Genomic DNA, 25,537 nt, shown 5'->3' on the forward strand with positions numbered 1-25,537 from the left:
GAAGCAGACAGGACAAAAAGATGCAAATCTGGTAATGAGAAATAAAATCTCAGCCTGATCAGAAAGTTTGCCTCTTGCTTTTCCATGGAGAAAATACTCCCCAGCAGGAAGTTTCAAATACTCTGGTTGTCCTCTAATCGGTGGCAGAGTGCACGAGACCTACAAGCAAGGTCAAAAGCCAAAAGCAGCAGGAAATGGCAATTTCTCCCTGGTTTTTCTAGCTGCATTCCTAGGAGGCTTTTCAGTGGCCATATATACCCCCTGGCTTCTGTGTCCCATTTCCTTTACATTTCAGACTTGCTTGCCTCCTGTTCCCTGTTGTGAAGTAGCAGGGAGCAAGCAGGGAAGTAGCTCTTGGATTCTTCAGTTGATTTGCCTCTGATCTCCCAAAGAATATGGAAATATGGATGGGTACAAGTTGTAACTATAAAACTGTCTGAAGTTTTCCTTGAGCATCCATTAGTCTGTGCTGCTCTGGCCTGGGACAGCCTTCAAGAAGTTATGTTCTCTTTACTACAGTAACCAGTGCAGTTTGTTTAGAACCATGAGTAATGGCCACTTCAATATTATTTAAAACCAGATGTTTCTATTTCACTGAGATTGTTGCTTCCCAGTTTGCTAGGGGAAGATTATCTTGGCTTTCAGATATTCTTGCCTCCTAGGAACCCTGTTGTGGGGTTTTTTTTGTGTTTTTTTATACATGTATGAGGTTGCATAGAAATAAAACACAGGTTTATCAGATAATTGTTCTGTAATAAGGTGAAGTTTGACAAGGTTTCTGTCTGGAATGTGGAATGTGTAGATATTACATCTTGAATCAGTTTATCTTTTTTCTTTATTTAGTATTAAAGTATGGAGTAGGTAGAGTTGGATGAATCTCTACTTTGTGTTACCCTGTAAAAACTGCTAGGTCATTAAAACTCAGTCTGAAGAAACAGGATCTTATTCAAGCAGAAAGTAAGAAACAAAAGAAATAAATCAAATGCCCCTAACCACAAGACTAAAAAGGAAACCCCACAAAACTGTTTGGCATTGTGTATTTTTAGTCATGAATGTGGTTTTGTGTTTTGAGACTTTGCCTGTTAAATGGCATGGGGAGTACACTTCTGCTTTAGGTGCTGCTTCTATACCTTGGCCTCAGATGCAAAGAGCAACTTCTGGAAAGGTCGGTTAATGGTTCTGTAAATATGAAGCACTTTTCTTTGAGCCACAGGGTTTTATGGGAGTGTTTCTGCTTTGTGATGGACTGGGAAGAGAAAAGTCTTTGGAGTTTAGGGCAGTTTTGAGGTTAAAACTTGCTCCAAAAAATGAAAATGGGAGTTGACTCATATCCTATGTGTTATTTCTTTTTGAAGACTAAAGGTCCTTGGTAGCAAAGAATGTCCATATGTATCTGTGTATGTATAAATATATGAAGTAAGCATATAACTATCTATAATTAGTTGAGAGTGCTTTTTAGGTAGTGACCCTGGATATATCCTCTTACAGAAGAGACTTGTGCTCTCCAGACTGAATGAAAATGGCTTTTTCTGTGGTCTAACAAAACTAGAAGCAACCTAACTTGATGCTTGATATATTGTCACTTGGGGAGAAGCTGTTTCTTGGTTGCTTCTGACTGCCTGTTCAATATGAAATACCATAATGATTGTTAGAATGACTTTCCAGCTGAATTTTTCCCCCTCCCATGTTAACTTTATTTTTATGCATTCTTTAGAAATTGCCTGTCCTCAGAAATGTGTATTTTAAAACATACTGAACTAGATGCAGGTTGGTACAGCTGCCAGAGAACTAAACCTTGAAGGCATGGTTCTTGGGAAATTAGTATTACTCTTCACTTTCACCTGCTTGACAGCCTTTTGTCTGAGGGATGTGTAACCCAAAGTTAATTCAGATTCCTCCTTTTCTGTCTCATCTTTAACATGCATGTCTGCATACAAACATGTAAGAAATACAAAGGTGTTTAATGAGTGCAATGAAATAATTAAAACTAATCAGGCCTATTCTCTGGTGGGTCATGTAATCCTGTCCCAAGATTGCTCCCTCCATACTCTATGGTCACTTGGGAGTCTGGCATTAGTAGAAGAAGAAAATCAAATTATAAATGTAGGCTAGGCTGAGTGTGTTTGAACCAAAATACCAGGGGGCAATGTACTTCTGCAAGGACCAGGCTAGGGAAACAGAGTTTATGGTAAGCAGCATAAATTTGGAAGGAAATGGTCCTTCTGGAAGGCTGCACCACATTAGAATTGGCAAGTGCTCTGCATATTGGCACACTGCAGCTTCTGCCAAACCCCAGTGAATCTTCAAAGCTCAGCTGATGGGATTTTCAGGGCTATCTTGTCTAGCTTGAGCAGGCCTGGCAGCTCTTAACACAAAGTAGTGTCTGGGTTAAAGACCTTCTGCTTTGTGATGCCTCTCTGAATAGCTTATTCAGCTGGAAAATACAGTGAACAAAGGAGCTGGAAATATTTTGTCAAGTTGGTGATCTCACAGTTCAGAGAGCCAGCTACCAATTATAAAGACTTCCATTGTATAACACAAGAGCCAGTGTATAGAAAACTCCAGTTCTCACTCTATCTCCTTCTTTATTAGCTGCTGCATAATTATTTTTGCCTAAAGGATGGTGTGAATGTGGATGTGTGGTGTATTTTCAGTAATTAACTACATTTTTCTAATAGACTAGGTTGACTAGCAAAATGGGATAACTTCTTTTCCAATTTTGATTTTGGTCTCTGGCTTGTGGGAATAAGGAGGGAGGGGAGCCTGCATCATTCACAGTGATAAAGTTTTTACAGCTCAGTGCAGCAAAAAACCAGTGGTGTTTCTATGGAGAATGGGAAGAAAGAAAAGATGAGATGTTGGCAAGAAACAACATAAGACTTTGACAACATGAGTTTAAACCACAGTATGTAATGGTCTCAGACACAGCAAAAATAATGAGAAGAATTACCATGAGTACAAATCCATTCTTTTTTTTGGTGTTTCACTATTGATCTGGGCTTTACAGTGAAATTCTGAATCTCAAGTATGATTTCTTTTTCCTGCAGGTTGGAAAAGAGACTGTGCAGACAACAGAAGACCAGATCTTGAAAAGGGATATGCCCCCAGCATTTATCAAGTAAACTCATTTTATTGTAAATCCTCCACTGTAGGCACAGGGAACTTGTTCTAATGATAGATCATTGCTGCTCATTTCTGCTGTATAGGCTGGAAAATGTTCTTATGCTGGAACAGCTTTTTGGGGTCTTAAGGCTTTGCTGAGGAGAGACCTTTATATCAGCAGTGACTTTTCCTACTACATGGGATGTATATAAATATATAGCTAGGGTATTTCTTCCTTTAAAAGCAAAAGACCAGAGGAACAATGCTACTTATCTAGTTCTGCCTAACAGTGTCAGAGATAACATGGTGTTCTCAATCTTTGCTTATTGATTTGGTTGGGGGAAAAGTGTGAATTTTTGTCAGTATAGGGTTGGAACTAGATGGTCTTTAAGGTTCCTTCCAGCCGTAGGAGAGCAGTTATTAGCAGTTTAATTCCAAGGTTTGCTGTTCAAGGACAACTAAGTTTCTCCTTTTGATGGTCTAAGTCTTACAGTTCATACTTGTTGTGGAATTGCCAATCTTCTTATTGCCAAGTGACAAATTCTCACTGAAGTGACATTGCCCTGCAGCTGGCTGAATGTAGTGACCTCTCTGCTCTCACTGCCCAATGTGTACAGAATAATTGAGTATTTTACTGGATTCCCAAACACAAAACAGGCAAATAAGTCAAAACAACAAATTGTTGAGACATCTAAGAAAGCACTAAAATAGAGAACAGAGAATATGTTTAAAGAGAAAGTTCTTTAGGCAGTGAAAAAGGATTTAGTTTGTTTCATTGTAGGATGACAAAATGAATAGTTAAAAACAAATTGCCTAGGACCAGGTCATATTTACATAAATGTTCAAGAATGAAATAGCTGAGCAAAGGCAAAACTCTTCAGCCTGGGAGAGGTGAAAGAGGGGACTGAAGCCCTGATAAAGGAATTATGAGATGCATGATGCTGAAAGCCTGTACTTCCTGTGAAAGAACTTGATTTGAGCATTGCTTTAAGCTGGCAGTTTATAAACCAGCCCCAGGGAGAGCTTCTTTGTGTACAAGTCATGCACTGGAAAAAATGGATAGGTTTGGAAGTTAGGCAAGTCCTTAAAGGAATCTGTTGTGGGTATTAAACAGACAAACTGCAGGAAATCCCAGGCACTGGAAGTAGCTGTAGGATGGGAAAGTGCCCAGAGGAAGTATGATAAATGCTTATCCTGTTCTAAACCTTCCTAAGGCAACTACTTCTGGAGACAGAATACTGAGCCAAGTGGGCCTTTGATACAATCCAGGAGAGTATTTGTTCTGCTGTGTTCCTGTTCTGTGATATTGTTTGGGTGCAGAGGGCTTTGATTTTAGTTTTTAATTTTTTTTAAACTTCTTTCTTGAGGGGACTGTTTAGGTATTGAAATGAGACCAAAAGTTTTTCTTGCTATTTGATGAGCTGTACACAAACATGTAGTTATGATTGTGCTCATTCTCTAGAAGCTGTGGGGTTTTTAGCTAATTCCCTGCTTCTTGTTCACCTGGATAATAAAGAAAATAAGGAAAAGAGATTTCAATTGCTATATTGCAACCAGCCTTTGATCAACACTTAGCAAACTGTGGAGACAAATGGTTAAATAGCTACAGAAATAGTACCACTTGCTGCTGGGTGCAGGAACTTTTTCTGCAGCAGTTCATGACTGCTTTGATTGTGATACAATGACAAATGGGAAACAAAGCTGTCTGTCAGGGTAATGAAACCAGCTTCACATAGTAAGTACTATCTTAGATGCAGTAACATGAGTTAAGAAAGTCAATTCCTTACTTTACAAATGAAAAAGCAAACTTTGAGATAATTATTGGTGTAAACAGACAGCCATGAAATCAAGGTGGAGGAAACTGAATGTTTCTGAGGCTGTAGCTCTGAGCCTGATGAATATGTGATCTGTTCAATCCTTTTCTTGGCAGAGTTGAAAAGAATAGATTTGAGAAGCAAGTACAGAAATGTAATTTAGCAGAGTCAGTGGGCTTTGATACAAGAGCATTGCACAGTAACAAGCAGACCATTCCCACTCTCTGGCTGGAAGTCCTCCTGTGTTTTCTTCCTCAGTTGTGAGTGGCCACCATCTGATGAGATGAGCAGATGTCTCACCAAAGAGCAGGTTATGGTGAAGTCAGTTGCCTAATTTGATCTACTCTAGGGAGCCATTAGCTGGAAACTTTAATGCCTGAAAAAAAGGTAATGTTTTCCTGCAAGGAGTGTCTTATTTCTAGGACAGTTGAATTTAGATGTAACCATTAAGTTCTGCCATTTGTGTTAACAAGGAATGTGGGGGAGAAACTGAGATAGTTAAGTACGACTGGAAAGTTAGCTGAAAGTATGATAAAAGAGCATGTCCATGTGGCCACAGAAAGCATGGAAAAGTTGTGATAAGAGATAGTATTGCTGTAATACAAGGGTTTAATGTTTGTTGGAACCTCATGTAACTTGAAAGACTGCATGGCACTGACATGCCCAGAGCCCATGTATTGACTGCACTTGGATTTCTGCCAAAGAAATGGGACAGAATGGAGGAAAGTCACAGTCAGTGTTGCCAGGAAGTACAGTTGTGAGTAAGATAATTAACATGGAAGTGAAATCTGAATTTTGTCTTTCTCTAAGCTGCCATGAAATAATTACAAGGTAACAAACCCAAGAACTTTTCATTGTTCTGATTCCTGACATTTAAAAATCGTTGTGTTAAATGGCTTGGTAGAACCCAGTTTCAGAGCTGATTTGCTTATTGTAGTACCCTCTGTGTACTGACATACTGTAATATCTTGCAAAACCTCCTTTTTTTAAGTCTGTAATTGCAAGTTGCAATACCTTAGCTTTGGATCTCATGGCTGTTTGGATGCTATTTTCTGTTGTGAGTGTTACCAGTCTGAAGAGCTGCACTGCAGCTTCAAGGAGCAGTGTTTTCTTAATGCTGTTCTTTTCTCTTAATGTGGCTGGTAAGGGTTAGCAATTACTTGGATTGTAAAGTGCTAAAAGAATAACTGTTTGTCCCCTGCCCTTGTCATTAAGAATGAAAAGTGTTTCACCATGTTGAGGCCTCCCCTTAATGACACTGTACTGACTGCTGTACCACTTTGGTACTCCAAACATTCCCTCTGCTGGAAGATTGCATCTCTTCTGGAAAACTGTCTCAGACAGCTGAGTTGATTTTCTAGTTCAAAATAAATACAATAAACACTCTTGCTTTTTGGAACTGTAGATCTATAGTGTGATTAGTTCACTTGCAGTGTTTTGGGAAGTGAAGTTGAAACAAATCCAGTGTTTGCTCAAGTCTGTGGTCATACAGACAAAAACTAACCAAGTTTTATCTGATCACTCCACAGAGTGGAGAATGCCTGCACCAAACTTGTTCGGGCAGCCCAGATGCTGCAAGCAGATCCTTACTCAGTCCCAGCTCGTGACTACCTCATTGATGGATCAAGAGGAATCCTGTCTGGAACATCAGACTTACTTCTGACATTTGATGAAGCAGAGGTAGGAATCCCAACCTGACAGACATCAGTATCTGTACGATAGTGTCACTGATTCAAATCTCCACCTAGCTGAATTAGCTAATCTAAACTACTGAGTAGATTAATACATGTTTGTCATCTTAGCTTGATTGGAAGCATATTTTGCATTCCTTTCTGTCAGAAGGAGCTTAGACTTGTTGCTGTGCTCAGAGCATCTTCGTATGACATCATATTTAGGCGTTGCCTGTGATATTAAAAAACACCAGATCCCATCAACTCTGTCTTACATCATCCTGATGGTTTTCTGTATTCCCTTCATACCCATTACTGATCCTTATTCTCTGTATCCTTTCACTGAACAACCCTGGGCCACTTCCTAACATGTCTGTCTGATTCATTAGCTGTGGCAATTTAATTGGCCTTGAGGCATGGGAGGTATTGTAAGTGGAGTGTCCAAGTGTGCTCTGATAGATGTAGCAGTTGCTACATTTTGGGTGCTAGAAAGTGGCTCAGTTGTTGTTGTTGTCCATCCTCAGATGGACCAAAAAGACAGAATTGAAAGGAAGCTTATAGAAGAGGTTTTGAGTGCCTTGCACTTGAAAATATTTGTTACACATCTTGCTTACTGTTGTGATCCTCTTTCTGGGAATGTGGAGTCTTGATTGTTTCCAAGTAGCAAATACCCAGGTGCTGTGAGGAAATGAAGCTCACACTGCTTGAAATGCTGGTGTTAATTCTAAATTTTACCACTGCAACAACCTATAATCTGTGCAATTGTGTTATTACTCTTCCTACATTTCTGAGTACTCCATAGCATCCTCATCCCTCAGTTAATCAGCTCATGGAACACATTCCTCTGAAATGAAATGAATGCAGTGGGATTTCTCTATGGCATTTGTGATTACTCACTATTTTAAGTAGCTTCTAATAGATGCTACAAAGTGTTAAAAGACAGGGTTGCAATGAAGTTAATAGCTTTTAATCTCCCTGCTTCCAGTGTTTAGGAAATTGACTTTGGTAGAGTTAATGCTTCCTTGAACTATTCCAACTGCATGCTAACCAAAAGAGAAAACATTAGTCTGGAACGATTAACTTTTCTCAAATGCAAAATGTTTCAAGATAAACTAACACTGGGACAAGACTGAAATGAGTTTTGGAGGAAACTATGATCTGTTCCAGGGGCTGCACACTGTGGTTGATACAAATGAAATGTTAATTACTTGCTCCTCAATGAGAGTTGTATGTGATGGTGTCAGAAATAATGTAGTTCAGGAGCTTAGGAGATTAACTGACAGAAAACTCTGGCTTTGAATCAGGATAGGAACTGAAAAAGTCAAGCTGAGGCAGATGCCCAGAGGTAAACAAGGAGCAGTCTGCACAGATTTCTCTAGAAAGCTTAAGGTGTTGGCTCTGCATTTCCCCCTGAAATGCTGGATAATGCTTTATCCATAGATAAAGCTCTTTGGTGAATAATAATCTCCACTGGAAGCTTGGAGTCTGCTTTCTGTGTAGTTTTGCTTTGTGATGCCAGTTAAATATTTTCTTTTGATGAAATTGCAACGAAAATCTTCATGCCAGCCTACTTAACTGCACTTCCTTAGGAGCTATTTTCTCTGTTATCCTTCATTTATCATACAAAATGAAAGCAATGGAAGTAAGAGTTCACATTTTTGAGTAGTGGAATGCTGATTAAGTCTTGTTCTTGTCAATACAGCACTCGTGAGTAATAGCACTGTGGGTAACTTAATCAGGATTCCAGATCTTTGTGATTGCTCCTGCATCATGTTAGCATCTATAGCATATACCTGTTCTGATCTAATAATAGGCTTACAGTTCTAATTCCAGTGTGCTAAATGTTGGAATATTCCTTCTTTTTAGGTCCGTAAAATCATCCGTGTCTGCAAGGGAATATTGGAATACCTGACTGTGGCAGAAGTAGTGGAGACCATGGAGGATTTGGTGACATACACAAAGAATCTAGGGCCAGGTTTGGTTTCCTACAGTCTTATCATAAACACGCTAAGTTTAGTCTTTTCCATTCCTTTCCTCACAGAAGTTCTGACAGTGATAAAGCAGTTGCTTTGACAGTGTTTGATGGGAAGAGTTTGAAACTAGAGGGTGCCTGGGGACTCTTTTCTGATGGACATTCTCTAACAATGCACAAGAGTCAAGATGTTGGTAAATTATAGGTGCCCCACAGATGATATGTACTGTACTTTTTCCTACATTTTATTATGTGGGGAAAGGAAGCAGGCATGACTAAGAATAAAACAAAGGCATGGAAAAAAGCTGTGTAATTAAGCATTCAAAGCTACGAAGTTCATTAAGCTGCTAAGTTGTCTGTATTCACTGAGATGGTTAGGCCTAGGAGGAATTTCTCGGAGTAGTATAAGCTACCTGTCATGGATGAGAATCTTGAGATTGCAGGAATAGTGGAATTGCACAAAATCCCAGCTATTGCAGAAATTACTGTTCATTCTTTAATGCTCCTTCACTACTTCACTGTGCTAACTCATACTTGCACTGAAGGAAGGAAGTGATTGGTAAGTGAAGCACTGGAGTTACCCTAGAGGAAATTTACCATTAATTGTTGTCACCTACTACTCCAAAAGCTTCAGTTTCAGCAAGCATGAAGTAGTTTAAATATTTCACAAAAGCACTCTAAGATCTAGATGTTGTGGTGGTAATGTAGGAAGAAACTGGGATTAAAGTTACACTCAACTAAAGAGCACTCACGTAAATGGAGCAGAAATCCAGGCAGTTCATGTGGTAAACCTCAAGTCTTAGCTATTGAAAATAAATTTGCTCTAAAATAAACTTAATTCTGGAAGAACTGAAGTATAAATAGATAGAATTCTTGAACTCTGGTACTACCTCAAGGCTATCAAACTCCCAAATGCTGACATTTGCTTTTTTTGCCATTTTTTTTTTTAATTAAGGCTTTGATCAAGTCCTAACAGAAAAGCAAAAAACAAAACAAACAAAACTAAACCAAACCCTATTAATTAACTTGCACAATTCATGAAGTGACCTCGTGTCCTAAAGCAGTTGGGTATTTTTCTCATTTATTCATCAATATAGTTGTCCTAACTCCTTACACTTTGTTGTTTAGGAAGCTCAAGTGTTGCAAGTCAGACTTCAATATTTAATATTCTTTCTTAATGAAAATGTTCAATTACTTCAATCTCCAGGAATGACAAAGATGGCCAAAATGATTGATGAGAGACAACAGGAACTAACCCATCAGGAGCACAGAGTTATGCTGGTAAACTCCATGAATACTGTGAAGGAGCTCTTGCCAGTACTTATTTCAGGTATTTTCAGCTTGAGTTATTAGCACCACTCTGAATTTCTGTCTGTTTTGAACCAGGGTTACAATGTCTTCTGTGCATTAAAAATAACAGCTTTGATATTCCTTCTGTGCTCCTTGCAGATAAGTCTTGTGTTACAACTGTGGCCTCCTGGAGGTAAAATGATCCGTGCAAAAGGAAACGCACAAAATGCAGCAGGAGGTCACCTTGAGCATTTATCAGGTCTTGCATGTACCTTTTCCTAATCGTTGGTGTTTTCACAGCTATGAAGATTTTTGTAACCACGAAAAACTCCAAAACCCAGGGGATAGAAGAGGCCTTGAAAAATCGGAATTTCACAGTGGAGAAGATGAGTGCTGAGATCAATGAAATAATCCGTGTGCTACAGCTCACTTCCTGGGATGAAGATGCCTGGGCAAGCAAGGTACATCCCACACCTCCATTTGTGTGTGGAACTCTACAGATGTTGTAACACAGTAGATAAAAATGCAACTTCTTGTTAAGACTGAAATATGTGCTTCGGTTTTGTAACCCTCTAATCACACTGTGTGATCTCTTCAAGGTCAAAGATGATCTTCAGAGGTGACTGTATTAATTTACCTTTAAAAACTACCTCTCAATAAGCTGAGTTAAAGGAGTGTGGCATATGAGGGTGGCTCAGTGGCTTACTGCAGCTGAATGGTTGAACAGAAGACTTGGATTTGTTCCTGGTTTAGTTTTGGGATGATTAGGCAATCCTGGGATATTGTGTATTCCTCTAGGAGGATTTTTTTTCACTGTATAGCTATCCTACACCATCATATTTGACAGAGGGAAGCTAGGTATAAAATTTACTGTTCTATATCTTAAACTGGTCTTTTAGCTGGATGTTTTTAAGTGAAGATTGCCTGGTATTTTTCTCGTAGGTGCTAGTAGAAAAGAGAGGCTGCTGTCATATTCCTTGTTTAAAAGGCCTGAAGTTGAGAAGTTTCATTCTATTTTTGGGGATTCCTCCTTGAACACCTCTTCCTTTTCTCCCCTAGCTGATTTTTAGTCTGAACATGGAAGAAAATCTCAAATGTTGCCTTGTCTTAAATATGTTAGACTGAGCAGCCTTTCTGGATAAGCATGATGTCTGTGATCTGCTGTAGGGGTGGCATTTGTTCTTTACAGCTTGGTGTTAAGCTGTGTGAGTGACTGCAACCTCTTCTAAGTGGTGCTCTTAAGTGATCCACACTGAAATGTCTACCAGCTCCTAAGGCAGGTCTGAGAGAATCCTACAAGTGGTCTCATGGGCTTTCAAATGACATCAGTGACATTGCTGCCAATTCTTTTTAGTACCTTAAAGTAAATTCCCAAAGGGATTTTTTTTTTTAAGGGTTAGTGCTTTGAGCAACAAATAGCTGTAAATATATTTAAAGAACCTATTGAGACCTGAAGCCAGACTTATTAACAAATGAAATCTTGCAAGAAACCTAACACTGATGTAATCTAGGCATTAAAATCACTTGGACCTATATTATTTGCCACTTGACCCTCAGTTTGCCTTTCAAATTATTTTGTCACCATCACTTCCTTATTATGACTCCTTTATGCATCTTTGTTTTTGTTCTCCTGTTTCTTACCCTTTTCTCACCTTTAGAAGGTAAGCTTTCTCCCACACCCTACACCTCTACCTTGTACTAAACCCCCCAAAAAAAGCATGTCTGTGGGATTTTGTGCTGTTTGCAGACTGTGTGCTGTGCAAATTCTTATTTGTGTGCCATCCTTGTTTATTAAACACACCATGGAAGCTTTAAAAGGATCTTACCAGCTCTGTCTAGAACTGGATGTCACAAAAAAAAACAAAGGTAATTGCAAGTTGACCTGAGTCTGTGTAGAGTTAGCCCAAGGTTTCAGAGCACATTCTTTCTGAATGCTTTTCTGTTAATTTATGGTACCAGTCTCTGTAGCTACAAATAAAGGGTCCAGTCATGCAGGAACAAGCTTTCTGCATGCCTAGAAAGCTTTATTAAATCAGGAATTTCGCCTGTTCCATAGTATTTGACCAGCAGCCTTCCTTCAGTTGGAATGGTTCATGTTCTTTGGGTTAAGGCTTCAAATCTTAGTTTTGTATTTTTTAAAATTCAGTTTTATTTGTAGATTTAAGCATGCCTGCATGTTAAAAAAATACTAACAGGGTTTTATTTTGCATAACAAACTTGGGAAATTTCTTGGTAAAAAACCCCCAAACTAACTACTTGCAAAAAAAAAAAAAAAGCTGGCAGAATAGCAGTATTTCCAAGTGGAAAATAATGGTTGTTAGGCACAATGCATAAATACTTTGTATGGACTCCTGTAGCTGATGTATCATTCTGTTCTGAGCTGAGAACTTCTTAGTTTGATGATGGTTTTGAATTTAAGGGCTGCTGACAACTTGCAGCTCTGGCACTGAGCATTAACCAAACAGTTACAGCAAAGAATTTTGAGTTGAAAAATGCAGTGGGATGAAGAAACAGGCACTAGCTGGCTGATGGCCACCTCTTGCACATCTTTTCCTGTGTTTGCATATATACATTCAGTGGTTGACTTGCTCTTTTCAGTGAGGGAGGTGGAAGAGCTCTTTAATTCTATCTAAGATGCTGTTGCATGCATTTTGTGCCTGGAGGTCAAGGGAAATACATTTTCCCCATGGTTTTCTGGAGCCAGGTGAGGTGTGTTGTGTGTCTGCACAGTCTTGGGTTTGTATCTGTTGATGCTGGAGTTTATTATTCTACCTTGAGTTGTTTATGCACTGAGGTATCACAAGATGTACCTAAAGACAGCGGAGAAGGAACCAGCACATGGAGACAGAGTTGTAGGCTTTTTTGTAAACTATTTTGGCCTTTCCAGGCTCTGAAATGCACATAATTGTTACTGGATTGCAGTTATCTCTGCTTGCACCAGCACTGAATATTTTTAAAAGTATGCTGATTTAGACTTGAAATGATGAGCAAATACTGATCTCTGAGAAAATAATGGAAAAATAATCTATGTTTAGTTATTCCATTTATAGCTTTGTACCTTCTCTTTTGAACTTCTCATTTTACAGAGTTTAGCTTTCTCTTGCATTTTCTTAGTGTTTATTTTTAGATAAACTTGAAGTAACACTCAATTCAAATACGTTCCATTTCCATGGAAAGAGGCAGTTTAAAACTTGCAGGAAGCTGGGAAGTATCTGGTATCTTGCAGGGCTGAACCCTGGATGGTGACTAAGCAATCCCTTGTGCAAAAAGGCTGCCTTTGCCTATTTCCTTCAACATTGCCTTCTTTGGTAATGAAATGCAGATATTGCTAGACTACACTGCTTGATTGAGCCAGGGGCTGTGTTTTAGATTCAACAAGGGAGTGTGTAGGATATTTTCTCTTATTTTTTTAATTTTTTTTCCTCTCCTTTTCAAAAGTGCCATACCACCTGCCCCATGAATAATCTAAAATTCTTGCTAGTGGCAGAAGTGATGCATAAAGGTATCTTGAACACATTCCTAAAGCTGATTTGCCTTAGAAATCCATCTGCATAAAGCCAGCTTGCTCTTTTTCCTTCAGACAACATTGCTCTAGTTGTTTGACTTCATTAAGTAAGTTGTTTATCTGTAATGGTGCTGCTTTTGTTAATGAAATTCCTTTTGCCAACAGAGGAATTGTGGTGAGAGGAGGGAAAGAATCCCTTTCTGCTGATAAATCTACTCTATGCAATTTCACAGGATAGCTGTAGGATTTTTTTTCTTCCTTGCAACTGATTTTCTGCTGGCAAGAATACCATTTGAACCATCTTTAGCTGCTTAGGAAGGAAGAAGGCATTTAAACAGCCCCAGAAATCAGGAGCATCAAGATACTTCCAGGCAGTAAGAACCTGGAGAAATTGTTTTGTTCTGTTAGATTTAGTATTTCTACTTTTGTTTTTTCTGTTTAAGAGCCTGAGTTGCTGGATAAATCCAGATATTCTGGGATTGCTACATCTCTGTTGTTTGCCCAGGCATCTGACACCAGACACAGCCGTGGCAGAAAAAAAAAAGTGCAGCACTACCAAAGCTAGTAAAGGATGTGTTCTAATTGCCTAACTACCTGCTCAAAAATTACTTTTCTCATTGCAACCAAAAGTCCTCATCAGGATAAAGCTGAGAGGGATTCCTTGCTGTGGCAGCTTGAGCTGTGCAGATGGGAAATCTGTGCCTGAAGAGCAGTTGTCCTGGAACCCTTTGACTGCCACACCAGCATTTCACCAGGTTCTTTTAAATAAGAACATACATTATTTTGCACCATGAGTGCAGAGCCACACAGGATAGTAATATTTAAACTTCAGAGCAATCTTGTTCTATTAATCTCCATAAGACAGGATGAATGGATCCTGTGTTGCTTGGGCAGTGTTAGCAATTACAAAATCATGTGTATAAAAGATAAAATACCTTTTTTTTTTTTTTTGTCCCCTGATGGAAGACTTTAGACTGAGAAGCTTCTTAGAAATGTGGCTGAAACTGCAATTCTGTGGGCAGCTGAGGCAACACAAAAGCCTGAGTCAGTGAAAAGGGAGTGGCAGTGACAGTTTTCCCAACACTCCCCTTGTCTCAGCCACCCCACACCTATCATCAACAACACTGAGCAGCATCTGTTGTCTCTTTAAAAATTCAGTTAGCTCTTTGTTTCAAATTATTTATTTCTGGGTAGACAGGCCTGCAGTGGACTTTTCATTCCAGCCTAGAGTAGCCTCAGCCTATACAGAGAACACCAGATAACTAACACCTACCTTCAGGAAGGTTTTCATGGGTACTTTTAAAAGACAAACAGTAATTTAGGAAATGCACAATTCTCAAGCTATAGACAAGATGGCTTTTTCAAAAGAATGTGCCCACTTCCCACCCCTTGCTACATCTCCTACCCTTCTGAAGCTTTTTCAAACAGGTTCTGAGCTAAGCTCTGAGATCAAGTCTGGAGATTTGAGAACCAATCATTGAGGTGAAAACTGTTCTGTTTCTGGGGCTCTCCCTCAGGCTGTGAGTCAAGAGCCCTTGAAAAACACCCAGGGGAGTGCTGTGTGACCTTTCTGTGAGCTGTCTGCTGAATTGCATTCTAGCATCTCAGGAACAGCTGGCAGACCAATGTGCCTGAAGAAGAAATGCCAGAATGCTTCCAGCTTTGCACCTGAGCATGCAGAATGAGCTCTCTGAGGATGTGGCAGCTCTTGTGTTGCTGGGATATCACGTGCTGGACCAGCAGCTGATGGTTGATGCCAGTGGGTTCTTCTTCATAAGAGTCTGATTCAGTGAATAACTTGAGCCAGGTGCCTTTTCATCATTTGGATACTAATAATGGGGTGTTAGATGCATTTCAAATTATTTCCATGGTTATTTTGCCTTTCTGCAATTTTTTACTTAAGGTACTTGTTACTCCTTTCATTGTCTTTCCCTTTGCATAAGACAGAAAAGTTCTGGTTTCTATTGGAGAGATGACAGAGAGGAACAAGATATGGATGGTTTTATCTTCTCTAGGCAGAGGGGTGGGATAATAGCAGCATAATAATCCAAGAAGCATCTTCTCTGGTGCTCCTGGAGTCGAGTTTAAAACAACCATGTGTCAATCCATGTGTTTATCTCCTAAGACACAAATCTCCATATCTGGGAACTGCAGGAATTAGCTGGCAGCTGCAAACAGCAGCTGTTTGACTTTCAGCAGCAGAGCAGGTGAAAAATGCAGATGTGCAGCCTCTGGCACTGAAGTAAGAAGTAAAAATTCCCTGCCCAGTTTCCATTCTTGGAGAGTGTATGCTCTAACCTCTGTGTTACAACTTCTCTATGTGCTCTGGTGTAAATTAAAGAAAAAAAATGGAACTAACTCTGAGGTGTGTGCTTATTGGAAACTCTGACTTTAGAAAATAGAATGCTAGTGAAGAAAGGATCAGAAAAATCACTAAAATTGCATGCTTTTTTTCCTGCATTTTGAGTGACCTGAAAATGTTTGTCTTCATTGGAAATAAGTGATATGAACTGCTAGTTCAAAAATGGGTTTTGAGCAACTTATATGAGTGTTTCTGTAAGTAGAATGGGTTTTCTAGAACTTCTGTCTGCTTTGGCTGTGTTGATTATTTGTGCTTTGATTTATAGTTTTTTTTTGATAATCATTGTGATGGTTTCTCTTTTCTGTAAAGGACACAGAAGCCATGAAAAGAGCTTTAGCCTTAATAGATTCAAAGATGAATCAGGCAAAAGGTTGGCTGAGAGATCCAAATGCACCTCCAGGTAATATTTAAAATAAATGCACAAAATTTCTTTATTTTTAATGATCTAAATAGATCTGTTTAAGACAAACTTGCCTTTAAGTGTTAGTACTCCACACATAGTGGATCATTCTGAAGGAGCCTGTGTTCAGTTTTGACACAATTTTTAACATGAAAATATGCCATAAATGCTGTAAGTACAGTCACCTTTACTTCCATAACAGTTTTGCCTTTTTTATGCATCTTAAAAGCAAATGAAACTGAATCAGAAGCTGGTTCCATATGGACTTTCTAAGACTTTATCTGAAAAGTTTCCTTGGGAATTGAAGCCAAAATAATACAATTGTAAAAGCTGGGAGTGAGTTATCTGTGGAGCTGTTGCTTATACTGCTTCTGACCTCACTGCCTTTGCCACACTCAGTTCCAGGAACCTCCAAGATGTTTCCAAGTCTTCCTTTGACACTGACAATTAATGAAATGAACCATTAAAAAAAATCATTAGCTAAGGTCAAATGCAATGACAACTGCAGAACTTGGTGCAAAGCAGATTCTACTGGGCATGTTACTTCTGGGAGCATTGCAAGGAAAAGGAATGTTTATTCTTCCATCATCTTGAGCCAAAAGCAAGTTAGATTTGCAACTGGCTGAAGCTGCAGCTGTTTGAATCTTGCTGTGTTGCACTTTTCCTTCTCAGCCTGAACTACAGAGTTTGTAAATGAAGTGTTCAGAGAAATTAAGCTGTAATAACAGAATGATTAAATGATTTGAAACACACGGCATGTGATGCCCATTAGGGTCATGCTAAATTCTTTCAGAAATGCTGTGCCCATTTTAATTGTCACATTGGGTGTGTATCTCAGGTTTTGATAAATAACTTAGAATGTCTGAACCCAATGCAGGGAATGACATGAAGAGCTTAGCAATGAGCTCACAGACATCAAGGAATGGCATCTTTCTTTCTTTCACTAACCAACCAACCCTGCATCTTAGGGGATGCTGGTGAGCAAGCCATCAGGCAGATCCTGGATGAAGCTGGCAAAGCAGGAGAGCTGTGTGCTGGCAAGGAACGCAGGGAGATCCTGGGAACATGCAAGACACTGGGCCAGATGACTGACCAACTGGCTGACCTCAGGGCAAGGTACATCTCTTACTTTTAATGCAGTTTTCCAGTACTATTAAAACACTTCCTAACCTGTAGGAGAGCAGGTCAGTTCCTGTATTTTGCTTTTTTTGTCTTCAATTTCTTTTGATAAAAATAATGTTTTGATTTGTGAAGTCTTCATTTTATAATGTGAGCAAAATTACTAAGAGGTGGTTGCATGTCAAACACAAAACCCTCCTCCAAAAAAGGCAGAGCTGAATAATGAAACTTTACAGTCAAGCCCTTTCTAAAGAGCATATATATATAAATATATATATCACTTATTGAAGGATACATGAATATTCTGGTCTTAGATGTTTTTGGGGGATAGTAGACTGTGAGCAGTTGCTGCTTATCAGTCACAGATAAATTCTGCTGAACTTCCTGTGCATTTCTTGCATAGAGGTTTATTTAACCAGAGCCTTTTTTTTTCAGTTTTTCTGCCTCCTCATTAGAAATTATTCTTTCACAATGGTCTTTTTGGATTTAAGGGCGTTTGGGTTTAGGCAGCAGATGATTCTCCTTAGACTTCCCATGTGTTGTTTTGGAGTGAAGTACTGTGGCCTTTTTTTTGGGAAGTATGACACTCCTTTGTGGAGGCATAAAGATGATGAGCTAAGAAATGACTCTTCCATGTTGTTTGAAACACCACAACCTGGTTTCCTTGGAATATAAGGAGTTTTTCAGCTACTTGCCAACGTAGTAAAGGACTGAGATTTACTAACAATGAGTTAACTGATATCTTGGTTTAATATGTAAATAACTTCAGCTTGTGACAAATCAGGTATAAAGAAACACATCTTCAGATTCTGGCCTGGTGGTGTAATCACAGCTCAGCATCTCAGCAGCATGGTTTTCATCCTTCCACTTAATTTGGTCTTTTAGAAGTCAGGAATATGAGAAAGTTTACATGCTAAAAAGCTGGGGGTGCACCTAACCATTTTTTTTTTTTTTTGTGGCCTTTTGATTAAAGAAGAGCTTTGTTCAACCCTGAGCTGAATCTGTGGTGTCCATTCTTCTCTTGGCAGAGGACAGGGTGCTACTCCCATGGCAATGCAGAAGGCACAGCAGGTGTCCCAAGGTCTGGATGTGCTCACTGCAAAGGTGGAGAATGCAGCCCGGAAACTGGAGGCCATGACAAACTCTAAGCAGGCAATTGCCAAGAAGATTGATGCTGCTCAGGTACCACTAATGATTTAATAAATATTTGAGAAGATGAGGACACTGGTGCTGTTAGAGCTGCTGTTCTGAACTACAGTAGTTGTTTCCAAACACAAAGCAGTGACTTTTTAGGAAGGATGTATAGGGAATACTTGATTTTACAAAGGAAAATCCTAAATCCAGTCACTTACAGGGTACTGTGAGTTTCATTAAACCTTAACTTTTTTTTTTTTTGAACTTTTTAAGCATTGCTAAAAACATAGTTATGATAATAAAATGAAAAAGACCCTCTCTTTTTGGATATAAACTGATCTTACTAAGAAGGAAAAAAAAGGACAGACATTTTTGACAGCTGAGATTTACCTGTGGGTAAAACCAGAGCCCTTCCTTTGGGCTGTTTGGTGAGGGGAGTTCAGGACTGAGAATTTCATGACAAAAGCAAAACAATATTAATGAAAATTCCTTTGCTTTGAGCTTATCCTTTTTTTTTTTTTTTTAACTTTTAATCTTCCCCTGTGGCCAGCCTATTACCCAGTGGTAATGATGGTCAAAAGGTGAACCCTCTGCACATACATCACATAAATGTGGCTGTATCTATGTCTATATCTATAAATATAATTAGTATCATATAAATTGAAAGAAATGGTAAGAGACTTCTAGTAAAAGCTCTGTAAAGAGTACCACACTGTGCACAAGAGCAGCTGTGTTAATTGTTTTTCTGAAAGCCAGATCATGAATCCCTAAAGCTCCCACTCCAATTTCACTCATGAAAATACTGTTGGCAAATGCTGGGGGGAGAGAGGGAGAATGGCAAATCTCTGGGGGGATTTCATCTAGCTTGACATCTTTTTCAAACCAGAAAATGTGTCAGGCAGTAGACCAGCTTCATGTTAGCAAGTAAATTGCTTTTGGAAAGTATTTTCTGTTAAATAAAGTTCTGAAAGCTTGTATTGGCAGTTTTGTATTAAAAATAGAAATAATATTCCTGTCGATTCTCACTTGTACACAATTTCTTTCTTTTAAGAACTGGCTTGCAGATCCAAATGGGGGCAGTGAAGGAGAAGAGCATATTAGGGGAATCATGGCTGAAGCAAGGAAAGTTGCAGAACTGTGTGAGGAGCCTAAGGAAAGGGAGGACATCCTGAGGTCCTTGGGGGAAATCTCTGCTCTCACAGCAAAGCTGTCAGATCTGCGACGACAGTGAGTATTCCTTCTGTCACCACCCAGAATTAGTAGTTGAGTGACCAAAATTATTCATTTTTCAGTGCTGAGCAAATGCAGAATCTTGATGATGAGCTGGGGAATATATTTTCCTCCAGGAACAGGGACTGGGTATCTTTATACTGCTGAGTTTCTATCCTGCATTTAGTAAAAACTGAATGTGAAGAAGTGTTCAGTTCCAAGGGGGGGAAGGAAACTATTTAACAGCCTTTAAAAAAAGTCCAGTTTATAAAATATGGAACTCTTTAATGCTTCAACCTTATGATTTCTATCTCAAAATCCAACTGGCACCATCTTCCTCAAAACAAAAAAGGGAGTAGAGTCACATTGCCTATAAAATTCTTTCTCCTGCCTATGGAATATTTGATAGGCAAACTGAAGCCAGGAGTGAGCTCCTTGGTGCTGTCCAAACACTTCAAAGGAATGAGATAATGTGAAATTTAATTTTGTTTATGGAAACATCATCAGTGTTTAAGCAGTTTACTGAATGGCAAGGTGGAATATCAACCACTTCAGTCAGTGGCAGTGCTCTGAGCTGGAACTGAAAGCTGTGTAGCATATAAGGCTTTCAGAAATACTATTTCTGTGTTAGCTTTGTGAAAAAGACACTTGAGAATGGATGTAGAGAACAGTGGTAATATAAACTGTGATCTTGGTCTATGCCCAGTTGCATAAAGATAAATTGCATGGAGTTGCATGGAGATCAGTATTTTTCTCCCTTCATTAGTTAGACACTTGGGCAATTTTTTTCTTGATTTAGCTGCTGTAGGTCTTAACAAGCTACCTCTTTGCAGGTTTATAGATAACTTTGTGGCTATTTCTGCTTTTTCTGCTTGTGTGACAGACTTGTGACTGTAGGACAGCAGTGAGTTTGGGGAATCAGTCATCCATCAGGATTATCAATGCCAGTGCCATGCCTGCCCCCACCCAGTGCTGTGTTGGACAAATGTCACATCCAGGTGCCACAGCAGGGGAGTGTGAGGTGGAGATTTATGTCTTGACAGATCTGCACTATTTGCTCTGAGACTCAAATGCCAAATTTAACCTGACTTCAAGAGATGAAGTGCCTTTTGTTGTTTCTTCTTGCTGAATTTGGGACTAGCTGTAAATAATGTTGACAAGCCTGTACCTTTTTAATCCTCAGTGGGAAAGGTGACTCTCCAGAGGCCCGAGCATTGGCTAAGCAAATAGCTACATCACTTCAGAATTTACAGTCCAAAACAAACAGAGCTGTGGCAAACACAAGGCCAGTTAAGGCAGCTGTCCATTTGGAGGGAAAGATTGAGCAAGCTCAAAGGTGGATAGATAATCCTACAGTTGCTGATCGGGGAGTAGGTAAGTGTTTCTGCATCATCTTCCCCCCTACAGCTGTCTGGTGAAATTCTTCTGACTGAAACAGCAGCTCCTGAGATGCTGAGGATGAATGGAATCTCTTCTCTGGTGTAGAAACTTGAAGTATGGGACTGGAGATTTATAGCCAAGTGGTGACTGCAATATTACTGACTCAAGGTGCCCTGTGATCCTCTTTGTCTTCTGGGAAGAACAGCTTTGGCAAAGAACAGGGGAATGTGTGCTGTAGCCCAGACAAGATTTACATTGCTCCTTTCTCTTATTACCATGCAAATGTAGTACCTCAAATTTTAATTTATACCTACTCCAGCAAGGGGAGTGGTTATGCCCTTCAGAGGGGAGAAAAAGATTCAGAAACCTGACCTAAAAATATCACTACGTGGATGGTTTCTGGGTTATCTGAGGAGAATGCTGCCTAAGCAAAGAGAGAGGTGACCTGAGAACCTAAGCAGGCTGTCAGCAAGCACAGAAACGTAATGCAGGAGTTTGTTGTACACCATTTCTGGAATTTCTTATTTGGCTTCTTCTGATGCTGTTGCAAGTAGGTGGGTGAAGCTTGAGAATTGGGTTCAGTAGTTTTTTCCATAGCTGTGCAGCTGATAACAGCAAGTGGCAACATGCCTGGAAAGCAGCAGAACTTGCAAACCTTCAATACCTCTTCCTCACACCTTTTCCTGTCTGTCAAGATAACTTCTGTTGTGTGAATAACCAATGACAGATCCTTGAATTAAAGATTTAATCATGTTGATAGCTTGGACACTTGTGAAATGTGAATTTATAGGCAATATTTTAGACTCAATAGTGGAATTACGTTTTGACACCGTCTGAGCAAGTTGAACACAGAATGAGATGACCAAGATAGGTCTCATGAGATATTTTGACAGTGTCTGAAAAACTTCCTCATTTTGTTCCTCTTGAACACAGTAATCTTTGAGGTGGTTGGCTCAAAAAAGCTATAAATCTCAACTTTTTGCCCTATTTTTAATTGAAAATAAACAAAGGTAACTTAAGTTCCCCTTGAAGCCCACAAGTGCCTAGCTAATCATGAGGCTTGCACACATACTGAAAGCTTGCTGAAGGAACTGAAGTTTCTCAGCACTGGGTCAGCTTTCCAAAATAATGGTGGAAGTGCTGAGTGGTTCTTGGATAATCAGGTGCTGTGACAACTTTCTTCTAATTCATTTTAAGCTTGATTATAAACTTGAATAACTTGTATGTTAGTGTTAGCTTCAAATGCTTCATCAGCAGGTCTGTGAAGGACTTAATATAGTAGAACTTCTTTTAAAAGGAGAATATTTTGTGCTACTGAAAGAAGAGAGGACTGTTTTCTTGTGAAAAAGCAGGAAGCTTCTGTAAGGGAATGAAGGGAATCAGCCATGCTAAAACCAAATTTTTTTACAGAAAAGCTTTTGACACCCTGTGGGTAGACTCTAAGGTGTCTGTATCTCTCTTCCCCCATAACATCCTGGACACTTGACAGTTCTTACCCATGATTTCTGGAATCCTGGGAGGGATATTGTGCTTTTTCATTTGTTTTCTGTGTGACTTGCTCCCCCTCTTCCTGCTTGTCTTCTTATGACTTGTAATGCTGTGGCAATTAATTGCAGCTCTTGGAATTTGCAACTGCTTTCTCTTGAGTCACCAATCACTTGATTTGTGTCAGATCACCCTAGTTAAAAAGGAGGATGCATCACTAGCCAGAGGTGCTGTAATAACCAAAAGAAACTGAGGAGAGTGGAATTCCTCATGGCTTGGAGTTGCATTTGCTCAATAAAATGCAGGCGATGCCTTCCCCTCCCTAGAAAGGTGTTAAAAGCCCAGAATTCAGAAGTGCCACTTGACTGCAAGCTCAAATCAGATGCACTGTCTTTTTTTCTCCTGCTGGGTGTTAACCCAAGGTGACTTTTTCCACCTCTTGACCTCTCCCACCCCAGGCCAGGCAGCGATCCGGGGGCTGGTGGCAGAAGGACGGCGTTTGGCCAACGTCATGATGGGCCCTTACCGGCAGGACCTGCTTGCCAAGTGTGACCGAGTGGACCAGCTGGCTGCTCAGCTGGCTGACCTGGCAGCAAGAGGGGAGGGAGAATCTCCTCAGGCCAGGGCAATTGCTGCTCAGCTTCAGGACTCACTGAAGGTAACAAAAATCTGCTTCTGTGCAGTGAAAGGCACAGTATGCTGAGGAACTGACCCTCCTTGGGTCAAGTGTGGCTGTGGGGAAGGCATCAGGAAAAACAAAAGTGCAGCAAAACCCCTGCTGGCTTAGCTGAGATGCTTAACACAAACTCTCTACAAAGAGCTTATTATCATGCTGTAGAGATTAATTCCAAGTGAACAGTTCAAAAGTAAAATGAAAATCTCCTTTGAAAAGAAGAAAGCTGTAGGCTAGCATTGCAAATCTGAGGGGCAAGGTCTTCTGATGCTGCTTCAGCAAGTGGTGTGTTAGCTTCTTGTATTTCAAATTAAGTAAAAAGTGATTAACTGATCATGAATCAAGATTATTTTATCTTAATGGCTGCTGCTGTAATGGGCTGCTTTTTTTTTGTGCAAGAAGATGTTTTATGGGATTTTAAATCCTAGAAACTTCTTATTCCTGTATCATATGCTACTAATTTTCCCCCTTTTTCTTGTTTTTTTTTTTTTTTTTTCAGGATCTTAAGACACGGATGCAAGAGGCAATGACCCAGGAGGTTTCTGATGTTTTTAGTGACACCACAACTCCTATTAAATTATTAGCAGTAGCAGCTACTGCTCCCTCTGATGCTCCCAACAGGGAAGAGGCAAGTATAGCCAGGTGGATTTTTCTTCCCCGTGTGAAGCTTCAGTTAGTGTTTAACTTGCCCTGAATTGGTATTTTAAATATGCATCAGTAATTTGAAAAACGACTTGATAATTTTTTTGTTAAGCTTCTGATACAGTATCTTTTACAGCAGTAGTTGCCAGGGAATTAGTGTACTTAATACCTCACAGCTATGAAGTGGGGTAGTATCCTTTGCCCAAAACAGCTGGTAAAAAAAAAAGTCCAGTAATGTAAGGATAAAAAATACAAAAATGGCTTCAAAGCTTTTGTTTTCTCTTACATCCTTTCAGGAGATGAACTAAGTTGTTGACGATATGAAGGTGCTTCTGGTGTTTGACTCTTTGAAGATACTGTTTATTTGGGAATCTAAGCTTTTTAAATGCCTTTTCTCTTCTGACATCTAGGTGTTTGATGAACGAGCAGCAAACTTTGAAAACCATGCTGCTAGGCTGGGAGCTACAGCAGAAAAAGCAGCAGCAGTTGGAACTGCAAACAAAACAACTGTGGAGGGCATTCAGGCCACGGTGAAGTCGGCACGGGAGCTGACCCCACAGGTTTGCTTCCTGAGCCTCAAAGGGCTTTTAAAGACCTGGGCTTGACTTCCATGGAATTTTCTTTATGCCTCTGCTATCAGATCTTCATGTTAATACCATGTGCTGACAGTGTTCAAGGGGAATGGCAAATATTTGTGCATATGATAGCAAGTAGAACGTGGTGATTAAGTGACACGTTGTACTCATCAGCTTTGGGACAGAAGTGTTAGTGGCTTACCACTGAAGCAGAGTTACTTTAAGGCTGAGTGAAAAACATGAGTGGAAAAAATGCTCATTAATGATTATTTTTTTCCCCAAATTACCTTTCCTGCTAAAATTTTGGTGGTGTAATCAGTATCATACTTTGGTGCTTTCATTAAGCTTTATTAGCTTGTAATTGAAGGTCCAGAAAAGCAGCATTGGTGTCAACCAATTCCAGAAGCCTTGTAAATCTTCAAGCAGCTAAATGTTGGACTAGAACTAGTGAACTAGTATTCCAAATGAAGATTTACCCACTCCTGAAAAAATGAAAGCATTTTCAAGAAAACATATGAGATGTTGCTCTGTACTGGTACTTCCATAATTGAAAATGTTTTCTATTGGCAGGTGGTATCAGCTGCTCGAATCCTCCTGAGAAATCCTGGAAACCAAGCTGCTTATGAACACTTTGAGACCATGAAAAACCAATGGATTGATAATGTAGAAAAAATGACAGGTAAAGTAGGAATTTCTGTTGAAAATTGTGGCTAGATTTTTGTCCCCCATCCTGTTTGGATTGATGAAAGGCATGAGAGTATTGACTGATTAAAAATAAATTAAGTGGGACTGTTTTCTCTGACTCCAGAAATATGTAGAGATTACAGCACAACCAAAATGTGTGTTATTTCTGAGCTGTAGGGGGAGTAAATTCAGCTTTGTTTCTTCTGAAAAATGAATACCTTGTTATTGCAGTTGCTATTCTAGCAGTACATCACTGCAGCAAATTAACTGGATCATCTTGGAATATTGAATGAGAACAGATGATTAAGTTGGGGTTAAGAAAACATCTGTCTCTGCATGTAATGTGCAAGTCAGTTCTTGAATCAAGCAACATGCCACAGTAGGGGAATCAGAGCTTGGGATGTCATTAGTAGGAGCAATCTGTGACAGAATATACCAAATATTTTACACCAATATATCAAATTGTGACTGAAATACCAGAGACCCCTTTCCACAGATGAAACGAGAATATTTTAATGCCT

At 39.5% G+C, this 25,537-nt stretch overlaps 1 protein-coding gene across 3 annotated transcripts in view; it reads left to right on the forward strand.

The window, feature by feature from the left end:
• Positions 1–25,537, forward strand: part of VCL (vinculin) — a 44,621-nt gene that overhangs the window by 9,358 nt on the left and 9,726 nt on the right. For 2 of the 3 annotated variants that reach the window (XM_030452811.1, XM_030452812.1), the window contains exons 2-15: positions 3,048–3,118; positions 6,446–6,596; positions 8,453–8,561; positions 9,766–9,888; positions 10,149–10,309; positions 16,025–16,115; positions 17,084–17,231; positions 18,263–18,416; positions 19,420–19,595; positions 20,761–20,951; positions 22,901–23,100; positions 23,615–23,743; positions 24,168–24,317; positions 24,903–25,011. In XM_030452811.1, the coding sequence (XP_030308671.1) occupies positions 3,048–3,118; positions 6,446–6,596; positions 8,453–8,561; positions 9,766–9,888; positions 10,149–10,309; positions 16,025–16,115; positions 17,084–17,231; positions 18,263–18,416; positions 19,420–19,595; positions 20,761–20,951; positions 22,901–23,100; positions 23,615–23,743; positions 24,168–24,317; positions 24,903–25,011 (1,963 nt within the window). Of the gene's footprint in view, positions 1–3,047; positions 3,119–6,445; positions 6,597–8,452; positions 8,562–9,765; positions 9,889–10,148; positions 10,310–16,021; positions 16,116–17,083; positions 17,232–18,262; positions 18,417–19,419; positions 19,596–20,760; positions 20,952–22,900; positions 23,101–23,614; positions 23,744–24,167; positions 24,318–24,902; positions 25,012–25,537 lie in introns of all 3 variants that reach the window. The other variant, XM_030452810.1, reaches the window with a different exon arrangement.

This window comes from Calypte anna, chromosome 6 (assembly GCF_003957555.1).
Source record: "Calypte anna isolate BGI_N300 chromosome 6, bCalAnn1_v1.p, whole genome shotgun sequence".
Taxonomy (NCBI): Eukaryota; Metazoa; Chordata; class Aves; order Apodiformes; family Trochilidae; genus Calypte; species Calypte anna.